At 41.3% G+C, this 25223-nt stretch overlaps 1 protein-coding gene across 1 annotated transcript in view; it reads right to left on the bottom strand.

Moving 5' to 3' along the window:
• The window catches only part of arhgap10 (Rho GTPase activating protein 10), a 45125-nt gene extending 21685 nt beyond the window's left edge, over positions 1 to 23440 (bottom strand). Inside the window, exons 1-14 of the mRNA XM_086211775.1 lie at positions 22837 to 23440; positions 10368 to 10463; positions 9996 to 10057; positions 8740 to 8811; positions 8006 to 8107; positions 5406 to 5516; positions 5080 to 5184; positions 4529 to 4658; positions 3727 to 3833; positions 3502 to 3596; positions 2629 to 2710; positions 2387 to 2429; positions 2212 to 2280; positions 1590 to 1664 (exon numbers count right to left, since the gene is read on the bottom strand). Coding sequence (XP_086067901.1) covers positions 1590 to 1664; positions 2212 to 2280; positions 2387 to 2429; positions 2629 to 2710; positions 3502 to 3596; positions 3727 to 3833; positions 4529 to 4658; positions 5080 to 5184; positions 5406 to 5516; positions 8006 to 8107; positions 8740 to 8811; positions 9996 to 10057; positions 10368 to 10463; positions 22837 to 22990 — 1303 coding nt within the window. The 5' untranslated portion in view covers positions 22991 to 23440. The remainder of the gene's footprint in view (positions 1 to 1589; positions 1665 to 2211; positions 2281 to 2386; positions 2430 to 2628; positions 2711 to 3501; positions 3597 to 3726; positions 3834 to 4528; positions 4659 to 5079; positions 5185 to 5405; positions 5517 to 8005; positions 8108 to 8739; positions 8812 to 9995; positions 10058 to 10367; positions 10464 to 22836) is intronic.
• Between the last annotated feature and the right edge of the window lie 1783 nt (positions 23441 to 25223).

Genomic DNA, 25223 nt, shown 5'->3' with positions numbered 1-25223 from the left:
CCGCTCTCTTTGTTTTTACTGTAATATGATGGGAGCTTCCTTTTCTATCACACTGTCCTCTCTGATTGGACCCAGGCCATGGTGGTGGGTGAGAGATGAAAAGGAGGAGGAGTGGGAGGATCCAAAGTCTTTCTTCAGGGTTTAAAGCTTGCTTCACCCACACATTGTGAGCTGAGGTATTCATGAAATCTGTTGTGTATGTGCATGTATATTTGTAGAGGTACTACTACCTCATGCGTATCGGTTACTTCAATTATGTCACCTTCAGGCGACTAAGTCAAATCTAAAGGTTTCACTTATTTTGCAGCAGTATCAGTTTGTTTAAGGAATCATTTTTGGCATTTTCTTATAAGTCAATCAAGTTGTCACGGTTAAGGAAACTAATTTATGAGGACAAAAGCTATGACTTGCTGCATGCCTTATAAACTCTGTGGAAAACTTAATGTAAGGGAGATATTATAAGTGTACATTAATATTTTAATCTAACATTTTATCAATGAATCCCTGCTGCGTGCTTCCACAATGCTTGATATACAGTACAACAATCTTAAGAGTTGCTAAGTGGGGTAAGTAAATTAGGCTCCATATTCTTAGGCCTATTATAGTTCACACATGCACAGTTATTGTTCTTACATTTTTCTTGTATAAAGTATTATAATCTACGATATAATGTTAATCTCACCATTTAGGGAGTTAAAACTAGACTTAAGTTATAATAACTCAATTGAGCAAGATACGACTAAAAATAAATGGCATTTTAGAAAAAAAAAAAGTCTAAATTTGCTGTCAAAATTAACGCTGATTCACATGTGTGTCAACACCACAGATGATCACTCCTGGTATTTGATCTGGCTTTAAATAAACTTTTCAGCGAGCTGCAGCAGAGAGTTAATGGAGTCAACAGCATGAGTTGGCAGGTTGGGAGGCGGGACAGTTTTGAAGAGGAAGCTGAGACAGGCTGGCGGCTGCCTGAGTTTGTTGTCATTCTGAACACAGAGCTGAAAGTGAGATGGTGTCTGCAAGAGATGGCAGGAAACCAGAGAGCAGACAGGGAGCAATGGAGAGGACAGAGGACAAGCTCTATAGAAAAAGAATGAAGTGAAAGGGATTCAATGGAAGAGAGACATAAAGAGAAATGAGAAAGGCAACTGACGAACTAACAGCCATGAGCATGAGAGGCCTTTATAGCTCTTTTAATGAAGCAAAGGCAAAAAGTGTAAGGATGAGGATGGGAAGCATCCTGTCTGGTTGTCTGGAGGATAGAAAACAACAGCAGTGCTGAAAAGATACATACAGCCACTTGTTGCGCTTTACAGAGACGTGGTCTCGATAGGCTGAGTCATACGCTGATAGTCAGTCATTATCTTTTTAATACTGCTCCAGCACACACACACACACACACACACACACACACACACACACACACACACACACATCGTGTCAGCAAATTCAATTAATTAGGGGCAACCTAATATCACAAATTCAGAGATACTGCAGTGGCATATGAATTTGAGTTTTACTCCAACTTTTTCAGCTGCTACCACATTTTTACTACGCTAACAGACAGAAAATAAAACATGATAACTTACCAATCATTAATGAGACAAGCTTTTGAACCTTGGAGCTTACTCCCACAACTCTGTACAGGCCCTGGTCATTAATACCTGATGAGTAACAATAGCATTTGTTAATTAAGTTACCATTGATTGAGAAATGACACCTATGTAAACGTGCAAAGAAAAGGCAAACAGAGACAAAGAATACATTCTTTTAACTTCAAATATTTAAATGTCATTGCAGGGCAAACACAGGAATAACGAACAGCTCTACAGGGTCTAGGTAATGTGCAGCTGACTCATGAGAGTAGGTGACACATTTAATAGAACACCGCCAGAACTAATTTGATCAATTATACCTGCAGCATGTCAACCTGACTGATTAAACAACATCAGTCGAGATTAGAGACTAGAGCAAAAACGATTATTTTATGTAAAAAGATAAGCACCAGAGGAGACATTAATTCCAACTGTAAAGTTACACAACATGCTGCTTGTAGCACCTGCCAGGAAACCATTAGTGTGAAGACTGGAGCGAGTCTGCCTCCTTGTGTACATATAAAGATACTGCACCCATGTGGATAATAACTGTCCCAGACCAATCTGTCAATCATACCTCAGAATGCCGTGATATCAAACTATTTCTAGAGCTCACCTCTCTTTTCTATGGCACTGATGGAGTTCTTCACAAAACTCAAACCCACATCATCCAGCTGGGCATCAACTGCAGGAGGAGAACAAAAATATTCTCGTCAGTGTTATTTGTTTGTGAGACGCAACAATGGGATAGGAATAGACCCAATTACCATCTGACTCATTTTGATACATACTTCCTCGTTCTTTGGAGTAGGTCCTCCCAAGATAGTGTCCAATCTGTCAAAACAAAACGAAATATCTCCATGGTTAATACCAGGTTAAGTAATCGGCGCCAGTGACAAAACACACAGACAATGGACAATATAATGAACTATCAAGTATATTTTTTTCTTTGTTTTTTTAATCAAGAATAGTTTTAATGCTAGTGTGACAGATTACAGTGGGGCTTCATAAGCGTGACAGGCAACTGACTCACAGGTTCCTTCCCTCCCATGGCCTGCATCCAGAACTTATGGTCATCCTCTGACAGAGCTTGAACTGTGAGTACTGTCCCTGGCCTGGTATGAGGGGATATGAGAATGATATAAAACATTAGTATTATAGTTTCTTACTGTAGTTCATTGTAGTTTCTGCTATTTTTTGCTCTGTACTTTTTCTGCTGCTACTTCTCTGTTTCTGCTGCTGTAACAGTGCCAGTTTCCCCACTGTGGGACGAATGAAGGGTTATCTTATCTTATCTTAAAAAAATCTCATCATTTTGTGAAGCAAACTAAAAGAAAAGACAACTACGGGAATTTGCACCTTGGATTTCAAAACACGAGCCCCGTCATCACTGCGGGCTTACCAGATACCAATCATGTAGGACCTGACAGATATCAGATTAGTTATCATACTCGTGGACTTGAATTTCCATACTAAATCTGGGATATTGCTATTCAATGAGTACTACAGAAAAGAAGCAGAGCCAGAGCTAAGTTGTGTGACAAAATAAGATATCAGTTACAGAGCTGAGTGTGACAAATCTACCCGGCTACATATGTGAGGGCAGCCCTCCAAAGCAAACCCTCATACCTCACTCCCCCCCTGCAATCAAATACGTAGTAGAGGGGAGTTAAGCTTGATAGTAAATAGAAGTGCTGCTGGTTGAAATCTCTGGCTTAACTGTTATTAGGAAACATCACTGTCAAAACCATGTGCATCCTGTAAAAAAAAATGGATACAACTATGAATATTTGTTGTGCATTTACTTCCTGAAAGAGGGAACATTTACTGAGTGCGACAAAAACTCTACTGTAAACATGTCATCACAGCGTGTTTGAGGATCAGCATTTCTGAGGCGATGATGTACCGATCTGTTATGTCGAGGTCGAGGCAGAACCTCCTGTCCAACATGTCAGTCATTTTACGGATGCAGGATTTTAGTGTGACAGACTCTGTCTCACCCTGAAGAAAAGAAAATTACAATATTGTTCAGAATCTTGTTGGCAAAAAAAAAAAGAGAAGAAAAGAAAAGGAAAAAAAGATAAACGAGAGGGTTACGAGAGGGGTTTCGGTTTATTAATGCTCTACTCACAGTCCTTCCCCCGGATCTGTGATCAAAAGTCACCATGTGCAAGATCTTCTGCTCTTTGACAAAAGTGCAGTAGCGCTTGACCCAACTTGAACCGAAGGGAGGGGGCCCTAGAAAAATAAGACAGAGATGTGAGATAGACATTCACTGGTGTTTATAATCATAATAATTGTTTTGCAACGCTGGATTTTTCAAGTTATAATATTCCTAAGATAAAATGTCCGAGTGAGAAATGGCTAGGCATAACACAGAGCCTCCCGTTTCCTGTTGGTCCTTTCCAAATAATGCTCCTATCAACCTATGTATAACTGACATACATGCATCAGATGCAGTGCATTTACACTACATCATTTTTAAAGCAGCTGAAGGAAAAAAATGTAATTACCACCTCACGTTGTATGCCTCCACCTCCACATTTGCAATTTAAATCCATGACTCCTAATATACTGTGAGAAGTGCAGACTTGAAGGGAATTTAATAACAGGTTTTAAGTGGAACTTGTCATGCACAGTATCATTAAACTTTGATTGTTCTCTGGAGACACTATCATTAAAGCACAGTGCAGGAGACTGATGGGGAGCTTTGTCACATGGTCCAAGTGAATTTTTGAACCAAATTATAAGATATTCTCTCAAGGCGTTAGTGAGATTCATGAGAATGGGACTGATGGATCATAGCTGGTGCAGAGGCATAATCTCGGTGGTGCACGTTTACTGTCATGTTTATTCTCCAATTGTTGTACTGCATGTTATGAATGACAAAAGCACAGTGTTCCAGCACATATCTGTGCCACGCGAAGTCTTACGTTTTTCCTGCACGTAGAGGTAGCCTTCGCAGCTGATGGGGCTGGTCTGTCTGTATTCTTGAGGAGCCTCTCTGATCCTTTTCATCAGTTCATGCACCTCTGACCGTGTGCCCTCGAATCGACTCCTTGTCTAGACGGGAGAGGAGGTAAGCACAGAAATAGCAGTGTCACTTCCTGCTACTTGGTGGTTAGGTTAGGTTGACCCCTTGATGTGACACCACGGCACAGCAAAGGTTGTGAGTGGAAGTAGAAGATATGCCAGGATACAACTCAAGTTTTATGAGGTCAGAGGGCTCTGCATGTCCCCACAGAACTGGAGTTTAAACTAGATCACTACTATTTCTACACTTTATGCGTTCAGTCACCAAACGAGCTCTATAAGTAGTTTATAAATAACTGAGTACTGAAGTAAATTATACATTAAAACATTTCCTGGTGTTTTTTCTAAGGTGTTTTTCAGTGTTTTCTTGATGTCACCAAGCATGGCGTGAATCCAGCTCCACGGTTTAGTCAAAAGAAACTCGACAAAAATATGCAATTGTAGTTCTTACATTCTGAATATTGATCTGTAGTGCTCTTTTATAATGGTCAAAGTCCTTGGCGAGCTCAAATCCTTGGTGGTAAAAAGTGAAGACTGTCTGAAAGAAGGCCAGCATCTAAAAAAAGGATCACAATACATGGGGAAAAAAAAAAGAGTCAGCAAGTTGAAGACTGAAATATGATCTCTCGACACTGGAAAATGATATTATCTCACAGTTATTGTCCAGTAAGACAGAAACGCAGCCCCTTGGTAGAGATTCAATATTGCCCCTTGCTTTTATTAATAAGAAATTCAAGCCACGTCAGTACTGGCACTACAATCAGGTCAGTCACTTACCGGTTCCACACACTCAAACTTCTTTCTCTCTTGGATTTCTTGCAGTTTGCACACATAGTCCAGTGACTCCTCCTGAAAGTGCTGCCTCATGGTTTCCACCTGGATGTCTGCCTGAGGAGGCAGGGAACCATGATGATTATAATTACAGACAGATGCATGGAAGGAGAAACGTTATGATCTTTGTAATACATCGCAGTTTAAGAAGCTAGGGGCTTTCTTTAGTATGGAATTAAATTACGACAGGAGGCATACTGAAGTTGGTTATGGCTCTATCAAACATTAATCTACTTCTAGTTCAACTGAATAGGCACAAATAACAAGTGTATCTCAGGGGCTTTACAATCTGTATGACATATGAGACAAACTATGCCTGGAGTCTTGATTCGGATAAGGAAAAACAGAAACACACACACACACACACACACACACACACACAAAATAGAATTACAGCCTCAAGCTTGCACAGACTAGCTCAGTTGCAGTTTCCAACCATGTTTGTCCAGATTCATATAATGTCCAGGAATTTATTAAAAGGACTGAAGTGTGTTTTGGGCAAAATGGAACTCAGAATTTTCCCCTACAGTTTTTACTGAGATGGCATCAAATAATGGCCAGATGGTGTTTTTCTAGGAAAGACATCACTTTGAAGTTGACCTCGGATATATTGGATGATATAAAGTATCCTCACTTCAATTGAGTGAAATATTTAGAAGGTGAATTCTTGAATTATGGCCAGAAATTGTGTTCTCTGCAGTCACAGTGCATTTTATTTAGTCTTTATTTAACCAGGTAAACAATGTCTATGGCCACAACTACCCTCAATGAAGCAGGAGAAGAAATGTCCATCCATCTATCCATTACCTGTATATACTTTCGAAGACTGAAGACAGGCAAGAACTGATCATAGCTAATTAGGACTGATGGTCAGGGTAGATCGTAGATATCAGAGGCAGTTATAATAGGGCAATATAGTCCATATGGAGAGATTTCACATCATATTTTGTTTTGTTTCAGATATTAACTTCTTGGAAGAATCCTTCAGGCTGAACCAGGCTGGTCAGAGCAAAGTCATTTTCAGATTTCCCCAGAGGAGCTCTGAGGTCTGGCTGGGCCGCTCTCAGACTACCGGAACTACGTTGTTTTTCCTGAGCCACTCCTGTGCTCTCATGGTGGTTTGCTTCAGGTGGATGAAGCCTGAGATCCTGAGCACCCTGGAGAGGTTTTTCATTCAAGATTGTGCTTTATTTTTCGGCATCCATTTTTCCCTTCATCTTGACTAACCTACTGCCGTGGGTCACAAAAAACAAACAAACCAAAAAACCCATCATGTGTATGCTTGAGTATTAATGAGGTGATGTTTCCTCCGTCATTTCATCAGAGAAGAAGATTTTGCCTCTGATAGTGTGAGAGTCATACTGGTGCCTTCTGGCAAACTCCCAGCTGGCTGTCATGTGGCGTTTAGAGAGGAATGGCAACTCCACTATGACCACCAAGCTGATGGAGCGCAGCAGTGATAGTTTTCTATCTGTAAGGTTCCTCCATCTTCACAAAGGAACTCTGGAATTCATTCAGATGGACCACTGTGCATTTGTTTACTTGTGTTGATGCAGTCCTGTCTCACAGGTCTACAGGTAATTCTCTCAACCTTGCTTGCTTACCGTGTGCCTTTCCTAATAAGGTATATTTAATTTATTTTGGAGCAGGTGGACTTAAATGAAGTTAAGAGATGACTATCAAGCACCACTGACAGAAGACGCATCCTCGGGTAAGAGAGAAAGTCAATCTTGCATTTTCAATAAATTAATAAAACACAGAAAACCTGTGGGGTTGGATGTTATTAGTGAATGAGTGAGATGGGCCCAACAGACCCAAATATGACTAAATATATATAAAATTTGAAAGCTTGTGACAATTTTCCTAATGTACTGTCATTTTATGTAATAAAGGGAACAAGACACAGGAAAGGACCACCAGCAGGTGGATTCCATCCCGTCTCGCTGCGAGATGATGGTGCCAACCACTGTCCTGTCTAAGTGAATTGGCTTGGAACAGCTGATGCAGTTTTGATGAATTTCACAAATCACTGGGTCTCCTTTTCAGGTATGTTTGCAATCTGTGTTGGTCCCTTAGAACAGAGTGAACAGCCTGCAGTCATAATGTCAACACCGTCAAGTGGCCTATCTAGTTGGTGTATATAACATACGAGTAAGCCTTACATGGCTATAGAGAATTGCGAGAACAAGAATACGGAAACTTTGTCCAGTGAGAGGTTGTAAACATTCTCTCTACATTCAAATTTTCTTCTCATGGTACCACAGAATGGATTCTTCCACAAAATGCAGCCACTAAAGTTGACCTTGATATTACAGTACAAGCAAGCACACATTTCCTTTCCAAACAAGCCAGGAAAACTGTTGCTGCAAAGCACGTCAGTGGAAACTCCTGTGGCCCGCCATGCTCTGCAGCAAAGCACTGAAAGACAACAACAAAAAAAGCAAGGATTCCCAAACTAAACAAAATACTATTTCCATTTGCTGTCAACATGAACTGTTATTAAACTTTTTACACATCAGTCAGGGACCTCAGTTAAAGAGTAGTACCTCTTGTAGCTGTGGCTCTTTTTTCTTTGCCGACATATTCAGAAGCTTTTCCAGGGAGCTGTAGTACTTCTCCGTTTCTTTCTCGTACTTTTTTCTTTCCGCCTTTAGAAGGAAGGAGAAACAAAAACTAGATTATTCTTGATGAAGAGGGGAATCAAAACTGTAAGTGCGTGGTAAAATTGCTTTTATTGACTACACACTGAAGGTTTCTATGTAACTTGCGGGTCTATTTGATTCTGAGGGCCACAATTCAATAAAACAATTACTGATGTAATTCCATGCATCCCAATTTCTGATCAATGTCTCCAATATCTTTTTTAAAGCAATGTTTAAGAGACTTGGTGGAGGTCCGCACTTCCCTGAGTATTTTACAGGAAGAATTGATGCCCAGGTTTGCACTTAGGGGTACAAGGGCAAGCCTGACACTGAAAAGATTTAAAACATGTTGTACAAATGGACTACACAACAGCGTCTCCCTTTAATACTAGGAGAGCTGAAGTGTGAAAGTGGAAGAGCCCAGCACCCACTCACCGCAAGGGAAAACCGGAAAATGCTATTATCACCGCAGGAATTGGGTTATGAATTTAAATTACCGACTCTTTCGCATCGGGAAATAATCTTTCAAAAGGGAATCGCGATTTATCTGGGAATTAATTTTGCCCCGACTGAATGCGGTGTATTTCACAATCCTTAAGCTGTAGAACATACAGGTAAGAAGCAATGAAGCATCATACCCTTACTGTACCGAGGTGCTCTTTCCTGAATTTCTCCAGGGGTTTCATCAGGGTCTCTGTGATGTTTCTCATCTAGACAGAAAGGAAAACAGAGACCATGACAATACCACATTAATATTCAATATGACACAACAATTTCCAGTGTTTGCTCATTCCAATGTACAGCAGCTGTATACAATTTCTTGGCTTCTGGTCTGCTGCTGTTTGACTAATGTCAAACTGACCCTGACATTGCAAAATTACACAAAAGAAACACATTTTACTTAAGAGTGTTTTCTCCTTAGATAATGTTTAAATAAAGCCAGTGAAATTTCCTTCCCTCCTCTGGGTGCTTCTGCAAGGCTGGCTGCAGGACATGTCTGTGCTTGCATGCCCATCCTACTTTTTCCTAGCTTTACGCTGTGATGTCAGCCCACAATGCTGAGCACCACTGTTCTGAGAAGCATGTTTACCCTGATGGTCTGAGCCTGGCCCTAAAACAGTCATCTAAGTTAGCTTCTGATGATGGGTCCACTCCCTCGGGCATTAAAAACACACATTCAAAGAAAATGATTGTTTCTAGAAAGAGACTGAAAGGTGTGCACCCCTGTATAAAGAGTAGAGTGCATAAAAATAAACTACAAGACAAAATGGTGCCTGACAATTAAGTCTACTCTACTATGCTACTAACACTTGATGGTAGTAGTTCATAATGCATAAGATTGTTCCTCTGAATCATAATTAGGATTTTTGTGGGTTATGAATGAGCTACTTTAAGAACTACGCCTTAAACAGTAGCTAGATTTATGGTGGTATGCCACAATAGGCTGTTATATTGTGGACCTTGTTGCCAATTGTAAGTTATGTGACCTGACTTGTATTTCAAACCTCGATTTGCACTGCTGTCCTCTGTGCAGCCACTCCCTGGCAGGTGCTGAAACACTGACCCTTAGACAGGCGCAGGGGGAGGGCCTGTTCGAACACTATGAACACTCCTCTACCCCAATGTTTTGTACATTGAATAAATAACATTACATAGGGCTGCTGGGATCTCAGCTGGATGACAGAGTCAGACATTAATAGATGCAAGTACCAAATATGGTCAGTGGTAGGTGTAGACTGGTTGGAAATACACACGGTGCAAAAGCATGCACACGCACACACACAAACGTGCGCACACATACACACACACTTCAGCAACTTCAGTGCATTTACCACAAAGACACACACACACACACACATACACAGATAAGCAGGCTCAAACTGGTTGTGCTCACCATCAGCTCTCTTTGGTCTTCTAAGTTCCTGAGGAATGAGGAGAACTCTTGCAAAGACTCATCTGGAAAAAAATGAATCCAATTACAGTAATAAATGCAGTCTGTTGCTGCAGCTGCTCTCTCTCTCTCTAACTAACACACATACACACACACACACACACACACACACACACACACACACACACACACACACACACAATCCAAAAGCCATCATGTATATTAGTTGTTCCCACCACATGTGCACACTAAAATCCTGCTCTTAATTTACTGCTAGAGAGAACCATAGACAAACATTTACAGTTTGAGGTTGCTTTACTGGTGACAGAGCTAGAGGTTACGCTAAATCATGTGATCATGTCAAGCCATACTTACCAATACATCTCTCATCATCCGTCTTTGCATCCCCGATATACTCAAACTGAAACTCTCCCAGACATTGGGCAAACTTTCGTTGTGCCATCCCAAGCTCTGAAAGAAAAAAAAATCAATAATAAAACCATTGCAAGAGGTTTCTGTTAAAGCAGACAGAATGCTTAATATGATGTTACTGCGCGTTGACAATTTGTTTGGTCTTAATGAAGAGCGTCTGGACTGAAGAACACTTTTCTTTTTCATTTATATAAACAATTCTGTCCAAGTAACCACTTCTAAACAATAACAATCACGTTACACAATACTGACCATCATAAAAAGTAGATCGGACGCATCATCATTTTGCAAACATCCTGTTTGTCTAGAGTCAGCCACATCCTGTTGCACATCAAACCCTGAGATACCAGCAGGGCAGGTACCACAAGTTAGCTATATTTATAGATCTGTCTGCAAGTTGTAGTTTACACAAGGACTGAGAGAAGAAAGAGTATGATGCTTCAATTCAATTATCCCCCAAAAGGTCATTTTAGACCCCAAGGGTGGTTCAATCACTCAGTACTTCAAAATCATACTACAGTATTTGTCTTTTGATAGTTATCCTGCCTGGTATTACACTTCCGCCAGGACTGTTTACTGAGGCTATTGACCAAAAAAAAACTACTGACCTAACAGGATTTATACAGTAAATATCCACTATAGCGCTGTCTGCTTACTCTAAATATAAACTAAAATGACCTCCTTACTCTTGTATGCTGCAGTCAAGTCATAATGCAGACATTAATGGATTTTAATAATAGTACCTTATTGAAATGTGACATGTCCAGAAAATGCACCACTTAATGGCCATAAAAGTATTTTTATAGAGCATGATGATGTCATATTGAAGGGGACCTTGTTCCTTTTAGATATAAAATGTTAGCACTTCATCGTGTCACGCTATTAGGCTTTTGTGCATAAGGTTGTCATAATTAGCGTTGAGCTTACTGTGTTACAGAAACATGAGCTGTGTACAGTCACTGTGACCTTCGACCACCCAAACCCCATCAGTTCATCTTTGAGTGTAATTGAATGTTTGTGTGGTTACCAAGATATCCTGTTGAGTTATGACCAAAAACATGTTTTATGCAGCGACAGTGACCCATGACCACCAAAAACCTCATCAGTTCATCTTTCAGTCCAAGAGAACATTTGAAGCAAATCTGAAGAAAATCCCTCAAGACGTTACTGGGATACAATGTTCACGAGACTCATGGGACTGACAGACAACAAAAAAACATAACTCTGTGAATGTCGCTGGCATAAACAGTATGGAAACAACAATGGTCCGTCTGAGAACAGGCACCCATGGTGACACCCTCACCATCTCTGCACTGACACATGTGAATAAATGTGGTTTCACTCCAGCCTATAAATAAGAAAATATAGCAAACCAAATGTTTTTTTCCAAACAGAGCAGAGATTCTCCGAGGTGGGATCTCTGACATATGGCAGCCCCCTAGGGAAGCATGACAGAATGTGGTGCGGGTATTTTAAGAACAGCGGTATACGGAAGAGCAGTGTCATAGGAGTTGACAAATGGCTGGGTCCCTCCAGGGAATAATCTAGCTAGGCTAAACCACTGCTTTTATCTCCCATCATCTACTGAGCATCTGTTTAAAGACAACAAAACACTGGATAGAATGAAGAACTACAACTACTCTTCTTACTAAGTTTCTGAGAAGTGAACAAATACTTGCTAAAATGAGAGCATATAGCCTCTAGAGCCTTGTTACTCAGTTAGCAAAGTGCTAAACCTTCAAAGGCCCATCAGTGTGTGTGTGTGTGTATATATCTATATATAAATATATATATATATATAGATATATAGATATAGATCTATAGATATATAGATATAGATATAGATAGATAGATAGATAGACATATATAATTACAGACAGTGGAGCGTGGGACATCAGGAAATTAGACTGTGACATGTACAAACAATGGTGTCCAGTATGAATCAAACTAGGAGCACTGTGTCTTACACCACATCTACATAATACTGCAAAAATAATAATACATTATATTCATAAGGCGCCTTTCAAGGCACTCAAGGTCGCAAAAATGTGGTTTACCTACATTCAATACTGTTCCTCAACACATCACATGTAGACACACCCCATATAAACACACAAACAGAGCCTTACCTTGGCACTAACTAGTTTTTTTTTTTTTTAAATACCGCGTAGACAGATTTCCATGATCACAATAAAATGTCAGAACAATCTCAAACCAGCACTCTGACACTTCACCCATGGTGACCCTGCTGCTTACACACTCCAGGTACCCTGAGCAGTGTGTGTACATATGCTATGGATTAAATCTGCAGTCTGGACCAAAGCCCAAACATGTGAGAGGTGTTGGACAGTCTGCCAGAGCATTGCACAGAGAGCATATCTTCAGCTTCAATCGCTGATATTGCAAATTTACCTCTACAAGCATTTCTCTAGAGCCCAGGTGATACATGGGCTCAGCCAAGCACCTGTCCTGAGAGCATTTAGCCAAAAAGAAGACATATTCTGCAACTTTGAATTAAAAAAACTTGCCGATTTGAGAGAAATAAGATCCTTAATGACATGACCACATCTTTGCTGTATTCATTTAACTGTATGAAATGCACAAGTAAATATGAATTCCATGTCAATATTCACTGAATTCAGGCATTTATTTGAGAAGGCGAACCCCCTCAGAAGCAAAAATAGACTTGTTGCATAAAAAATAGAAGAGCCGGGAATAGAGTAGGGTGTAAAACAATGCACTGATCTGGTGCACACACACGCACGCACGCACGCACGCACGCACGCACGCACATGCACACACACACGTACCCACGATGGCTAATGTCGGCTGTATCACACCTGCAATGGAAGCCAAACCCCATGCAGACGCTTGCAACGGTCAAGATACTATTTTGGGAGCAAACAATCGCATATGGGTTGACAGTTCAATCGACTTTGAACTGAGAGTAAATCTAGAAGGAATCCAAACCACACAGAGCTGGAATCCAGAGCAGGAATCGATAAAAGGAAACTCTCGTCACTCCAGTCAGTAAAAAGTCCTTATTTTACAGCACACACTTGCATGACAGCACAGAGGGAGGGTACAATAGCTGCCACTGCAGCTGACACCTTGACTTTTGGTTTTAACTGTAGACAGCTGACACGAGGCCTCTGCTGGCTAAACCACTATTATCATGTTTCACAACTGCCAACAAACGTAGCATGCTAAGGGTACGGCCCTTGAGCATTCCGTTAATACACATATCAACACATTAATACAATGAATGAAGGAATGCCTTTCTTGTCTCATGACAAGATTAATTTTTCATACGGTCTTTTGCAATTCCTGCTACTTCTTCAAAGGAGGTGTCTGTCAACAGGATTATGTAAAAACTACCAAAATCAAGGAGGGGTGGAGAAAAAAAAAAAAAAGAACAAGAAAAATGTGGAGTGACAGTTGTGTGAAAAACTGCTCTTTTGTGTCTGCTCTCCATTACACTCCCTTGTAGTGACGTCTTTGCAAGAAAACACACATTATTTGCCTTTACTGCTGTATCTCAATAGTCCGGCCGCTACTGGTGTTCACAGTGTTTGTTTATAATATTCAATTTTAGTTTCAAAAATACATCCTAACCAAAAACCTAAATTTATGCAGTCCATCAGCCTGATTAGTTCTTAGAGTCTTTGTTGGTCATCTGCAGGAGTCAAATTCTCCCAAAACAAACAGTAATATATAGTAGAGAGGAAACTTCAGCTGCTCCTTCCCAGACGATAAAAAAAAGTGTTTCCACAACATTACACTGAACCTTGACACACTTAAACAAAGCTGAAACACATTATATTGCGCCTGACGTAAGGTTAGGGCAGAATCCAATGTCACTATGTAGTAGAAGATAATGAAGAGCTCATTTATGTCTAGCGTTTGTATGGAGAACAGTTATTCAGGCATGCTTGTGATACGGACCCAACATTTACTGTACTGCTCTACTAATGGAATTCTCTCTAGCAGGTGATTATGTAATACATCTTTGACTAAATTTGGGCTTATATGTTTGCTCTTTCCCAGAATATGAGCTTATGTCTTGGAAAAAAAAAAAAAAAGGATTGAGGCCCAGGACAAATAGAGCATGAACTTTACAAAGAGTGATGCAGATTAATATTCTGTTTATTAGACACACATGTGAGCAAGTGGCGCCAAAAATTGTGTACAGAATCACACCCATCACCCTCTGATTACGCAGACTGCACGCATGTTTGAGTCACTGCAGGGTGGACAGTTAATATGGGTGGATACCAGGCCAAGCTGTGTGGACTCCATTACATAAAAGGTGAAGAATGAATGTTACCCCAGTTACATGAGGCTCCAGTATTAATCGACACCAGGCAACAGTCAGAGGGAATAAGACGGTATTTGTGTCCCTGTTCAGTGTCATTGGAAGTTATAACAGAAGTTTATAGAAGACAAAAGTGTTGGATGAGAGGTCTGGGAGCAGGTTTAAATGATAGCTGCTGTCCTCAAGGAAAGAAGTATCACAGGATGGAAATACCGCTCACTCTGGGGCACACCAGAGTCCAAGGCAAAGGCTTCGTCTACTTTTTGCCTTTTAAAGCAAGGCATTTCAGAGTAAACCTAGGAACTGTCAAACTTGGCTAGTTTCTCTACAGAAAACCAGAGACCCCTGTCCACTGGCTTCAGGCTATGAGTAAAGCAAACCCCTCCTAACATCGAACTGATGTTACAGGCGAGGTTTTTCTCTAACAGGAAAAATGTGAAAAAAATGCCAGGCAATGTCATATAAACATTGGTGCCCCTATTCAGAAGAGGTGGTGAGAAAACAAAGGCAACACAATAAGGAGGGTGCAGAATCGCACAGCTCTGGCTCTTGTTGACCACGATAACAAGACAACCGTGACAACCACCAGGCATTCAATCTATTCTGCATCTGCCAAAGCTACAAACTGTTTACATCAGGTATGATTACTACCTGCATCAAGTTTTGAAATATTTCTCCGTACTGAAGAGTAAAACACCTGAGGTGTACGAATTATTGCCATCAAATAGAAGAGAATAATGTTATATAATGTCACTGTCAGCTCATTTTCATATGGAATTAAAGCTGAGCAGTAAAATTAACACAGGAATGTATCCGATTTAATTTTGTTTTTTTAATAAACCGCCATAAAAACTGTTATATAATGGTATCATGTATGCTAGGGAGATTACATTTCAGTCTAACTGGTCAGTGAGCCACATAAGAACTTACACGCGCTTCATCTTTCAATATGAGCAGAGCAGCAATATTTAGTGTGCTCAGAAGGACTGTAAAACTTTGCTGATGTCATTCTATTGTTGCATCATCGATGTAATGCGATGCACATATTATCAGACGGACCGTGCGGTACACGGCAAGTTGTGGTCTGAGTTCTATTGAGTTTTTCAGTAAATTATGTTGAGTATGACAATACGTATTATATGGCAATATATCGTGATAAAATAGTATTGTGATATGTATCGTATTGTGAGGTCCATGCCAGTAACCATCCCTGGAATAGCAGAATTCGTTTTCGCCTTAAATACACCTCACAGAAGGAAATGTTAAGTGGGTTCTAGTGGATTCAAAAGTTTCCCCCGGAAAACAAAGCTAGCAAAGGAACTCATATGTCAGAGTTGAACTGCTGAAGATGTCCACCGTGTATTCCTTGGTGCCTGTCGGAGGATTGTTTGTTATGATTTCTTCCATGTCACCAGATGTGTCACTTAGGTCAGAGCTGGCCTGCTGCAGGTCCTCATAGAGCAGCCAGTCTTTTCACACGCTGTGCCTTTATTTCCACAGTCCTTCCTGTTCCACTCTCCCATCTTTTCCAGTCCAAAACACTGCTCTTCTCTGTTTCCACCTTTGCCCTCGACAGGGCCCGCCCACCCATCCCCTCTTTCCTCAGCCACAAAACATGCATGACTTCACTACTTCCTGATTCTCAGAAGAAAAAAAAACAAAAAGAGCCTGTAGGGTAAGGCTACTCTAAACAGCATCCTGTCACAATAATGGCCATGTGGCTCATTACTGATATGAATGTACATAACACTCAGAGGGCTTCAAACCATTCATATTCACTTACACACATGCACACACACAGAGTCCCAGAAGTGCTGTCACGCTATAAAGCAACACACTATCAATTTTGTTCTTTCTGGAGTGAGAGCTGAAAACAAAGAAAAGAAAAACCCTCTCCTCCAACATGACTTCACATCCTGAGCTAATGCGTTTTTAATGAAAGATTGTGATGCGGCTCCTTGGCAGAATCAGTAATGTGATTAGCGAGAGCTGCAGAGAGCCAGAGCACACGACGGCAGCCTACCATTAAAACCTGACTGCCGATCAGGACAAAAAAGACCTTTACATCGCTGCAAATGCTTCTAATGATGGATAAAAGACACAACTCGGTCAATTCACCACAGGAAGTCCAGCTGTGGAAATGATGTTTGACCCTACAACAACTTCAGTTCCCAGGTACAGAAACGACGACAGAGCTTGTGGGTGGGTGTGGAAAAAAAAAAAAGATGAAATATAAACAAGGTCCTCAGAAATAGAGAGTTCATATTTTCAAGACCGAGCGGCAAACAAAAACTGGGTTTCCTAAGAACAACAAGGAGGGGTGCTTAAGAGGGTACAGACAGGACACAGTTCCTGCAGAGGAAACCCCGAGAAACAGAAGCACATCTGCCTTTTGCTCCTCTAGTGGGCACTTCCATGTCACTGCTCTCCGGCCCGGCGTCCCGCTCGAAAGTTTCCTCTCCGAGCCAAGGACTTTCCGTAGTGGAACATCCTCCCAGCTGTGGGAGAGGAGGGAGTTATTGAAAGGCCGAGAGATGGTCCAAACAACAGATCATGCTGCGGTCAAAAAGCATTCTATCACACAATAACGACACAAAATCTGGATGTTTACGAGATGAAGATGTTTAAACGTTTACTGGAGATGTGAAATCAACCGTATATCAAAAGTTAGATGCTATTGTGAAGCTGACAGCCGCCATCATAAACAAAGAGGATTACACAGCTTAGCCTCGTCCAATCAACCCCACTCATCAACAACAACCCTCTGAGCACAGATGTACATCAAGCCTCGCTACATCAAAGCTGCAAGCCATAGACAGTTGAGATTTTAAAGAGAGAAGATAACAGAACCCTTGCCTCTCATCTCTATGAAGTCACAGTCTCATGAGATGAGTGGGGCAAGTCAAGCACGAGACAGGAGTTCCAAATCTTCTAAATCTAAATTTTCAAAAAAGTAGAAGCCCATAGATACGGTGATGGATGTAACCACCACACACTTGGTGTTTAAATTCATCGCTTCAAGAGCGACGTTTCCTGGGAGTCTCGCAGAAACTCGCCTGACCAAACACGACTTATGAAGAAACTAATACACAGGCGGACGGTCGATTAATGGATTAATGGATGAATGAATGAAAAGCTTGTCAGCTGGAGCCCTACATTTAATAGTTATGGGGAAATTTGTATTAATCCCAGATTTATAAAGATGAAACAATGCCCCACTTTTTAAATCCATCCCGCTTTTTCTTTGCAATCTTTTCCATTTTTTTAAAGATCAGCTTTGTTTTTTGTGACTATTTGGTTGGTAACATTTCCAGATCAGCTGGTTTCTGTTCAATACTGTCATTCATCCCACACTCAGACATGTTTGATTTTAAGAATTTGAGATCAGGGCTCCAGATGGTGACATTAAGATCATAAACGCCTCACACTACAGGATCATTTAGGCAGATGGCTCAGACAAGCCTCAATCCCCCCCGGTAATGCCCCTAAGGCCATCAGGAGGGGCAAATCAGACCCAAAATTGTCCTGATTATCCTCTAGGTTGGAGCCAGCGTAGGAAGCTCCAATCTTAATGACTACACAAAATGATAACTCTGCTATTTTTCAACCTGGAGACGAGTCTGTTTCCACGTGTATGGGTCAAAGTGATGAGGACCAACATTACTGTGACTGTTCCAATATTGAGCAAGTAGACTATGGCCGGCAACAACTTAATGGCTAAAGGGAGGAATAGGTAAAGAATACTGGAATTAAGGCACGGTGGTGCAGTGGTCAGCACTGTCGCCTCACAACAAGAAGGTTCTGGGTTCAAGCCCCGGCTCAGGAACAGGATCTTTCTGTGTGGAGTCTCCATGTTCTCCCTGTTCCTGTGTGGGTTCTCTCTGGTACTCCAGCTTCCTCCCACAGTCCAAAGACATCAAGAGGGGACGAGGCTGATTGATACTCTAAATTGACTGTAGGTGTGACTGTGAGTGTGAATGGTTGTCTGTCTCTATGTGTCTGCCTTGCAGTGGACAGGCGACCTGTCCAGGGTGAACCCCACCTCTCGCCCAAAGCCTGCTAGGATAGACTCCAGCCCCCCTGCGACCCTTAACAGGATAAGCGGAAGAAAAAGGATAGATTGATGGATACTGGAAACAGCAGTTGAATGATCTTCAACCTCTGATATAAAATGTGATTATTTCTGATAAATTAATTAAAGTGCAATCCAATCCAATCTCTAGCGTTTCTTCAGGCCACCAAACTTGAAGATGTGTCAAGGTTTTTCAATGTCTGAGGACTGAAAACTACATCACAAGTGCAATCCAGACGTCAATCCCACTTTGGCACATTTTATATTATTAAGTATGAAACCCAGCAATTACATTCAGGTGGAAACTCTGCTCACAAACTGTACACCATCCCCCGCCCGCCCCCCTTATTTTTTAAGTCAGCGGAATCCATCTGGATCCCTTGCTGGGAGTAAATACATGAAGACAATATGAGCACTGTTTGCCTGAAATGTGTGTAATTATTCGTAGACAGCAGACAACTACTCAGCCAGCCCAGTTGGACTTAAAGTAAATATCAAAGAAGGAAACACCCTTTTCTAAATAGAGAAGCACTGTTTTAAGTCAGGATGCTCCAATCCGATACTGAGGATTAGTCCGATACTGGCTGGACTGGATATGGGAACATTTAATTTCATCCATATCCATCAAGCCTCGTTTCCTCATACAGACATCTGGCATTGAACACTTTTGTTCAGTACACAAACTGCAAGCTGTAAAATTTATCTGCACTCACCAGTGGTGAGAAGCTAATTTTGTCATATTTTTAAAAGCTAGACGTGTGTAAAATCTGTACTGAACACTCGAGAAACGGCTGAAGAGGAAGCCAAACCTGCCATGTAGCCCACCGGTAGCCTGGTAGCTTGTGCTAGCTATGGTCTCGCCATCTGCTGCAAAAGCTCTAATTAGTCCGTAATGATGAATGGACTTCTAAGTGGAATAACAGATTTATGGCCTCCAGACATTCATGCATGGAAATTCAGCATTAGCTCAAGCTATCTATCACATAAAAGATGAACTTTGAGAGAAGAACATCACGATGCCAGAGACAGAGAAATAGATGCATCAGCGTGTTTCTATGTTAGCTAGCGGTTATTTAAGCTGTGGTATACATTCCTACTAACTACTCACACTCAAAGTTACCCTTCAAATCTCAGTTTTGAACGTTTAAATGGTGCTGAACGATCAATAACGCTGCTAAAACTTCTGTGTGTGGCAGAAAAAAAAAGTTTTGCATGACGGCTTCATGTTGAGGGTTATTTATTTCTTCCTTCAAGAGAATATTTGTCTCTCAGTTGGAGTGTGTTGCTTTTAGCTTGTCATATTAAAGTAGAGGGAAGAAGACAGTACTGGACCGTTTTCAGCATTGTGAATCCAAGGTGTTGAATCATTGTCAGTTCTGCCTAAAACAGTGTGATGATTTGCGATTTGATAATTCACAGTGACAGCAGGATGATGTTTAAGTTACGACAACTGCTATTAGCGAGGAGAGTAGACATGCCGTGATTGTAGTGATCCAAGAGTGTCACAAACAGCCTTTTGATACTGGTAGAAGGGAAAGACCAGGATTTCAAGTAATATTCTCATGAGCCCAGCACAGACCCAAAGACAGTTCCCAGATATGCTATCTGATACACTCGCACGACGGACACAGCAGCAGCGCGGTGATGCATCATATAGCCGCCGTCGCACACCCACACCAGCCCCAGCATCTCCTACTTGAAACAGAATAGCATGTATCGATTTACCCCAACATAGCCGAGCATCGATATCAACTGTGAATACCAGAGTTCACCGACAAGCCCGTAGAGTCTGCAAAGGAAAAAAAAAAACCACCCAGAACATGTTAAACCAGGTGCAGCGTGTCACGGGTGGGTCAACACAACAACCACAGACACACTAAGCTCAATTACTCTTTAACTACAGTTTACAAGAGGAGAGAAGCTCTATTACAGAATTATGGTGGCATTTACTTAAGAACTCATGAGCGTTTCACACATTTACAGATCTGATATCTATCAAGAACGTAGGTGAAATCATCGGCTTTAGCTTAGCTAGATGGAAACCCGACGAATGAGAGCAGAGGTCAGAGACTAGCTTGAGAGTGCAGTTTAACCACAGGCCTACAGCCAATACTGTAGTACAACAGATTAGTACAACAACAGTAAAGTACAGCAGCCTCGTCTTATACTGGGTCAGCACTGAATCAGCAAGAGTGGGACAGAGAGCTCTTAGAAATATTGAGGCTTCTCTTGTGACGAGGGCGAACAGCTTGAATCCATCGTGGCCGCCTGGCGTCAAGACGACAGGTTTTTCTGCAGAATGATGAGCCGTTTTCCACTGTGAGTGCATCATCGGAGTGGCACAACAAAGACAAATGTCACTGCTAAGTCATGCACACACACTAAACCTAATCAGGAAACGCCGCCATGGCTACAAGAGCTGACTGTCACAGGAAAGCAGCGTCCACACAGCTCACTCTATGGTGCAGCATGCATGAATATCCCCTTCCACGGGGCAATATAGCTTAGTTGATATGTTAAGTGCAACAATTTCTAGGTCTTGACTCAACTCTTTAAAACATCAACTTCAGCGAGAGGCCGTAAAAGTTTGTGTTTAATTACCACTAAGCACTAAAGGAGACTGTTTTTCTTCCAAAGAAATGACACCATAAAGGCTGCAACGTGCACATTCTGCAACATTTTGCTGGGTTTTTATTTTACAAGCGGCGCAGTCGGTGTCTGAAACATAAATTCCAGGAATCGATTCATATCTCTCAGTCTTGAGACGTTCTTAACATGCTGACATGCCAGCAGCTCCAAAAACCAGACTGAGTTCTGCCCCAACCTCAGCGAGGCCGACGCAGCGTCTGACGATAACACGGCAACAACTCCAAAGTGCTGGCTGAGGCCACAGCACTTGATCATCACAGTAGAGCCGTTATCAGCCTAACTCCTATCAGTATCGGCTGGTCAATATTAGCCTGTGTGAGGGCCTTTTTTTTTTATATAGGGGCCAGCAGTGGTGCACCGAAGCCACTTTGTACAATTCAAGCTATTCAGTACGAAATAATAAAATACTCTGCTTCTGATGCAAATTCTGTCACAACTATTTGAACTGAGATTAAGTGATCATTGCAAAAATGTGTGTTCATGCGTATATTCTGCGTGATTAAATACGTATAAACCTCTTATCTGTTTTGTTCTTAACTTCTAAATATGGGAATCAGCCTCAAAATCCCAGTTGAGGTGACACATACGACATATGGAACAGCGAGAGTGTCCGACCACTAGTATGTGATCTGCTGATTTAAGGCTGTTTCAGCAAAACTAAGCACATCCAACAAAAGTGACAACAAAAATGTGATGAAGTGAAACTGTCAGAGGGTTTTAGAGAAGAAGCGCGAGGCAGGAAAAAAAAACAAAAAACAAAAAACAGTCCAGAAGAATGTGCTTGATGGCTGAAACACATCTGTTAACACACCCAAAATGAACGCCTCTAAGCGATGACATGATCACATGCTGACTCAAGAACATCTAAGATGATGGTCACGATGAGTCATATTGGAAATATGCAATAATTTCATGCATTTTTTGCAGCATTGCATAACAAGACATTTTATATATATATATATATATATATATATATATATATATATATATATATATATATATATTAAAAGAAAAAGAGGCTGGGGGGATTTTCCAACAAGACATGTTTAACGACTAAGTGTTGAAGTCAGCACTGGGCACCTCTCGAACAAGCCCCGCCCACAAGACAAGAGTTCAGAGAGATAAGAATCTAATGGTTTTAACCTCGTCCGGGTGACTGGCAGCAGATAGGGCACTTTATTTGGGTTTTTTTTTTCTCTATTTAACTATAAAACATGAAGAGCAAAGCTTTAATTTGAAGCAATGAAATGTTCTGTTAGTTAATGAAACTGTCCAACCACCACACACACACACACACACACACACACACACACACACTGGAGTAAAACAACATCTATTAAACACAACACTGAGTTGAAATGACTAAACCCACTCACGTTTCGTGGCGTTGATGAGGTTCTTGCCATCCTTGTACAGCTCTTTAATAAACCTGTTGGTTTTGTCCAGCTCTGCTTCGTGAGCCTTGATTTTCTCCCTGAAGCTGGGGCTGTCCAGATAGCATTCACTGAATTCCAGCGGGTGAAGTCCCATTTCTCTGACTGATTGATGGCTTCGTTTTGTGCCACGGAAACCCCTCGTCAAATATCGCTTACTTGGTAGCTTTGGGAATTTTTTTTTTAAATTTCTTTTTCAAAAAAAGCACTTAGAATCAGAAGTTTTTCGCAAGCAAATACAGCAGAGAAAGCATATTAGCTACGTCAAGTAGCGGCGGCAGCTAACAGCGGCTAGCATGTTAACTTCTGACACAGGCGCATGGGTGTTGTTCCTGACTGAGTTGTCAAATAACGAGAGGAGCGGCTACCAGGTATAACGGGTAAAAGGTGATAGCAATACGCTGTCGGCTGGACTGATCATCGGAAGTCGGTTCGCAAGAGTGGTCAGAAAGCCATTGCTGCTTTATCCAATTTTTCCTTCCTCCATTAAGGGTACCCCACCTAGCAAAGTGACAGATTGAGAAACTCTATTGACATCTGCGTGCGTGTAGCAAAACTTCAAGCAAAGACGATGTCGTCCTATCAAGATGTTTCCTTGCGTTCCACTTCCGCCTTTGCTTCTCCGGCAATGTAGCGTTGCAGGGTCGTATCAAACCGAGAAAAGTTAGTGAAATGTAACAACTAAAAAAAACCTAAAACGTTATTTTTGATAAGCCATTGAAATATTGTAATTGTATCACAATTTAGGATATATGTGATTCGGTTAAGATTATCTGAAAAAATAATATATCTTTGTTTTTACTTTAATACATGTTTATGTTGGATGAAACCACATAATCTCTCCTTAATTGTTGTTTACATCTCTGTTGTGACATGGATTTATGAAAAGTGTGTGTACATATGTAGGTATATATATATATATATATATATATATATATATATATATATACACACATATTTTAATTTTTTTGAGAGAGAGAGAGATTGCTGTCTCAACTGTTTATACTGAAACAGTTCCTAATGGAGGGCTTTGTCCCTCTAAATTGTTGTTGATAAAGACAACAAGGTTTCTTCTGTCAGAGGAGAGAATAACAATAAAGAGAAAGTAGTCTCAGCCTGCTATTGGCAAACTTGGTCTGCTCTCCTACTCTGCTAATGCGTAAAGAAGTATTGTTTAGTCAACATGGAACTGAAATGTCAGAGGCCACTGCCTGATGCCTCTCTCACATCTGTCACCAATATACTCCGTTAATACAAGACAGGAACAGACTGGGTAGAAGGGATGATACCGGGAGAAATAGACAAAACATTCCAAACAATGATGTACAGGACAATGGTTCCACAGGGCAGCACAGTGGTGCAGTGGTTAGCACTGTTGACTCACAGAAAGAAGGTTCTGAGTTCGAGGGCACGGGATCTTTCTGTGCAGTTTGCAAGTTCTCCCTGTTCCTGTGTGGGTTCTCTCTAGTACTCCAGCTTCCTCCCACAGTCCAAAGACATCAAGAGGGACGAGGCTGATTGATACTCTAAATTGACCGTAGGTGTGACTGTGAGTGTGAATGGTTGTCTGTCTATATGTGTTGGTCCTGTGATGAACTGGTGACCTGTCCAGAGTGAACCCTGCCTTTCGCCGAAAGCTACTGGGATAGGCTCCAGCCCCGTGACTCTGAACAGGAAAAGAGGTAGAAAATAGATGGATGGATGAATGGATCATTCCAACAGGGGCGCCATTACAGCAGGCTGAGGTTGCCACATATGCAGGTCTAGTCCACACATGAACACGGCCCACAAAAGGAGTTTGATTTGCAAAGTCAACCAGCGTTGATAGAGAAACTAACTGGAAACCCAAGAGTCCCTGAAGTGTTGCATGTGTGTCTGTGCTTCAGTTAGTGATGGAGAGCTTAACTGAAAAAAACAAAAACAAAACATATTTACTCTATTGTGTTTTTCTTCACTCTAAATTGACCGTAGGTGTGACTGAGTGTGAATTGTTGTCTGTCTGTATGTGTTGGCCCTGTGATGGACTGGCCATCCCCGTCTCTCGCGCAAAGGCTGCTGGGATAGGCTCCAGCCCCCCCCCCCCCCCCCCCCCGCGACACTTACTCTGGATAAGTGGAAGAAAATGGATGGATGGATGAATGGATGGATGGATGGATGGATGGATGTTTTCTTGCTTTTGTCATTGTCATAGGTTCTAGATTAGATGAATTGAGTTTTCGAGAGGGAACGGAAGATAATATTTCATTATTTCCTCTTAAACAATTGAATAGCAGACATTAATGCCAGGGCACTCTCTGTACAGTGAGATGAAATATCTTCTTTTTCAACTT

This window comes from Aulostomus chinensis, chromosome 8 (genome assembly GCF_037954235.1).
Source record: "Aulostomus chinensis isolate RoL2024-O1b breed Wild chromosome 8, RoL_Achi_v1.0, whole genome shotgun sequence".
Taxonomy (NCBI): domain Eukaryota; kingdom Metazoa; phylum Chordata; class Actinopteri; order Syngnathiformes; family Aulostomidae; genus Aulostomus; species Aulostomus chinensis.
Note: the sequence above shows the minus strand (reverse complement) of the source record. Positions and strands in the feature narration are given on the sequence as shown.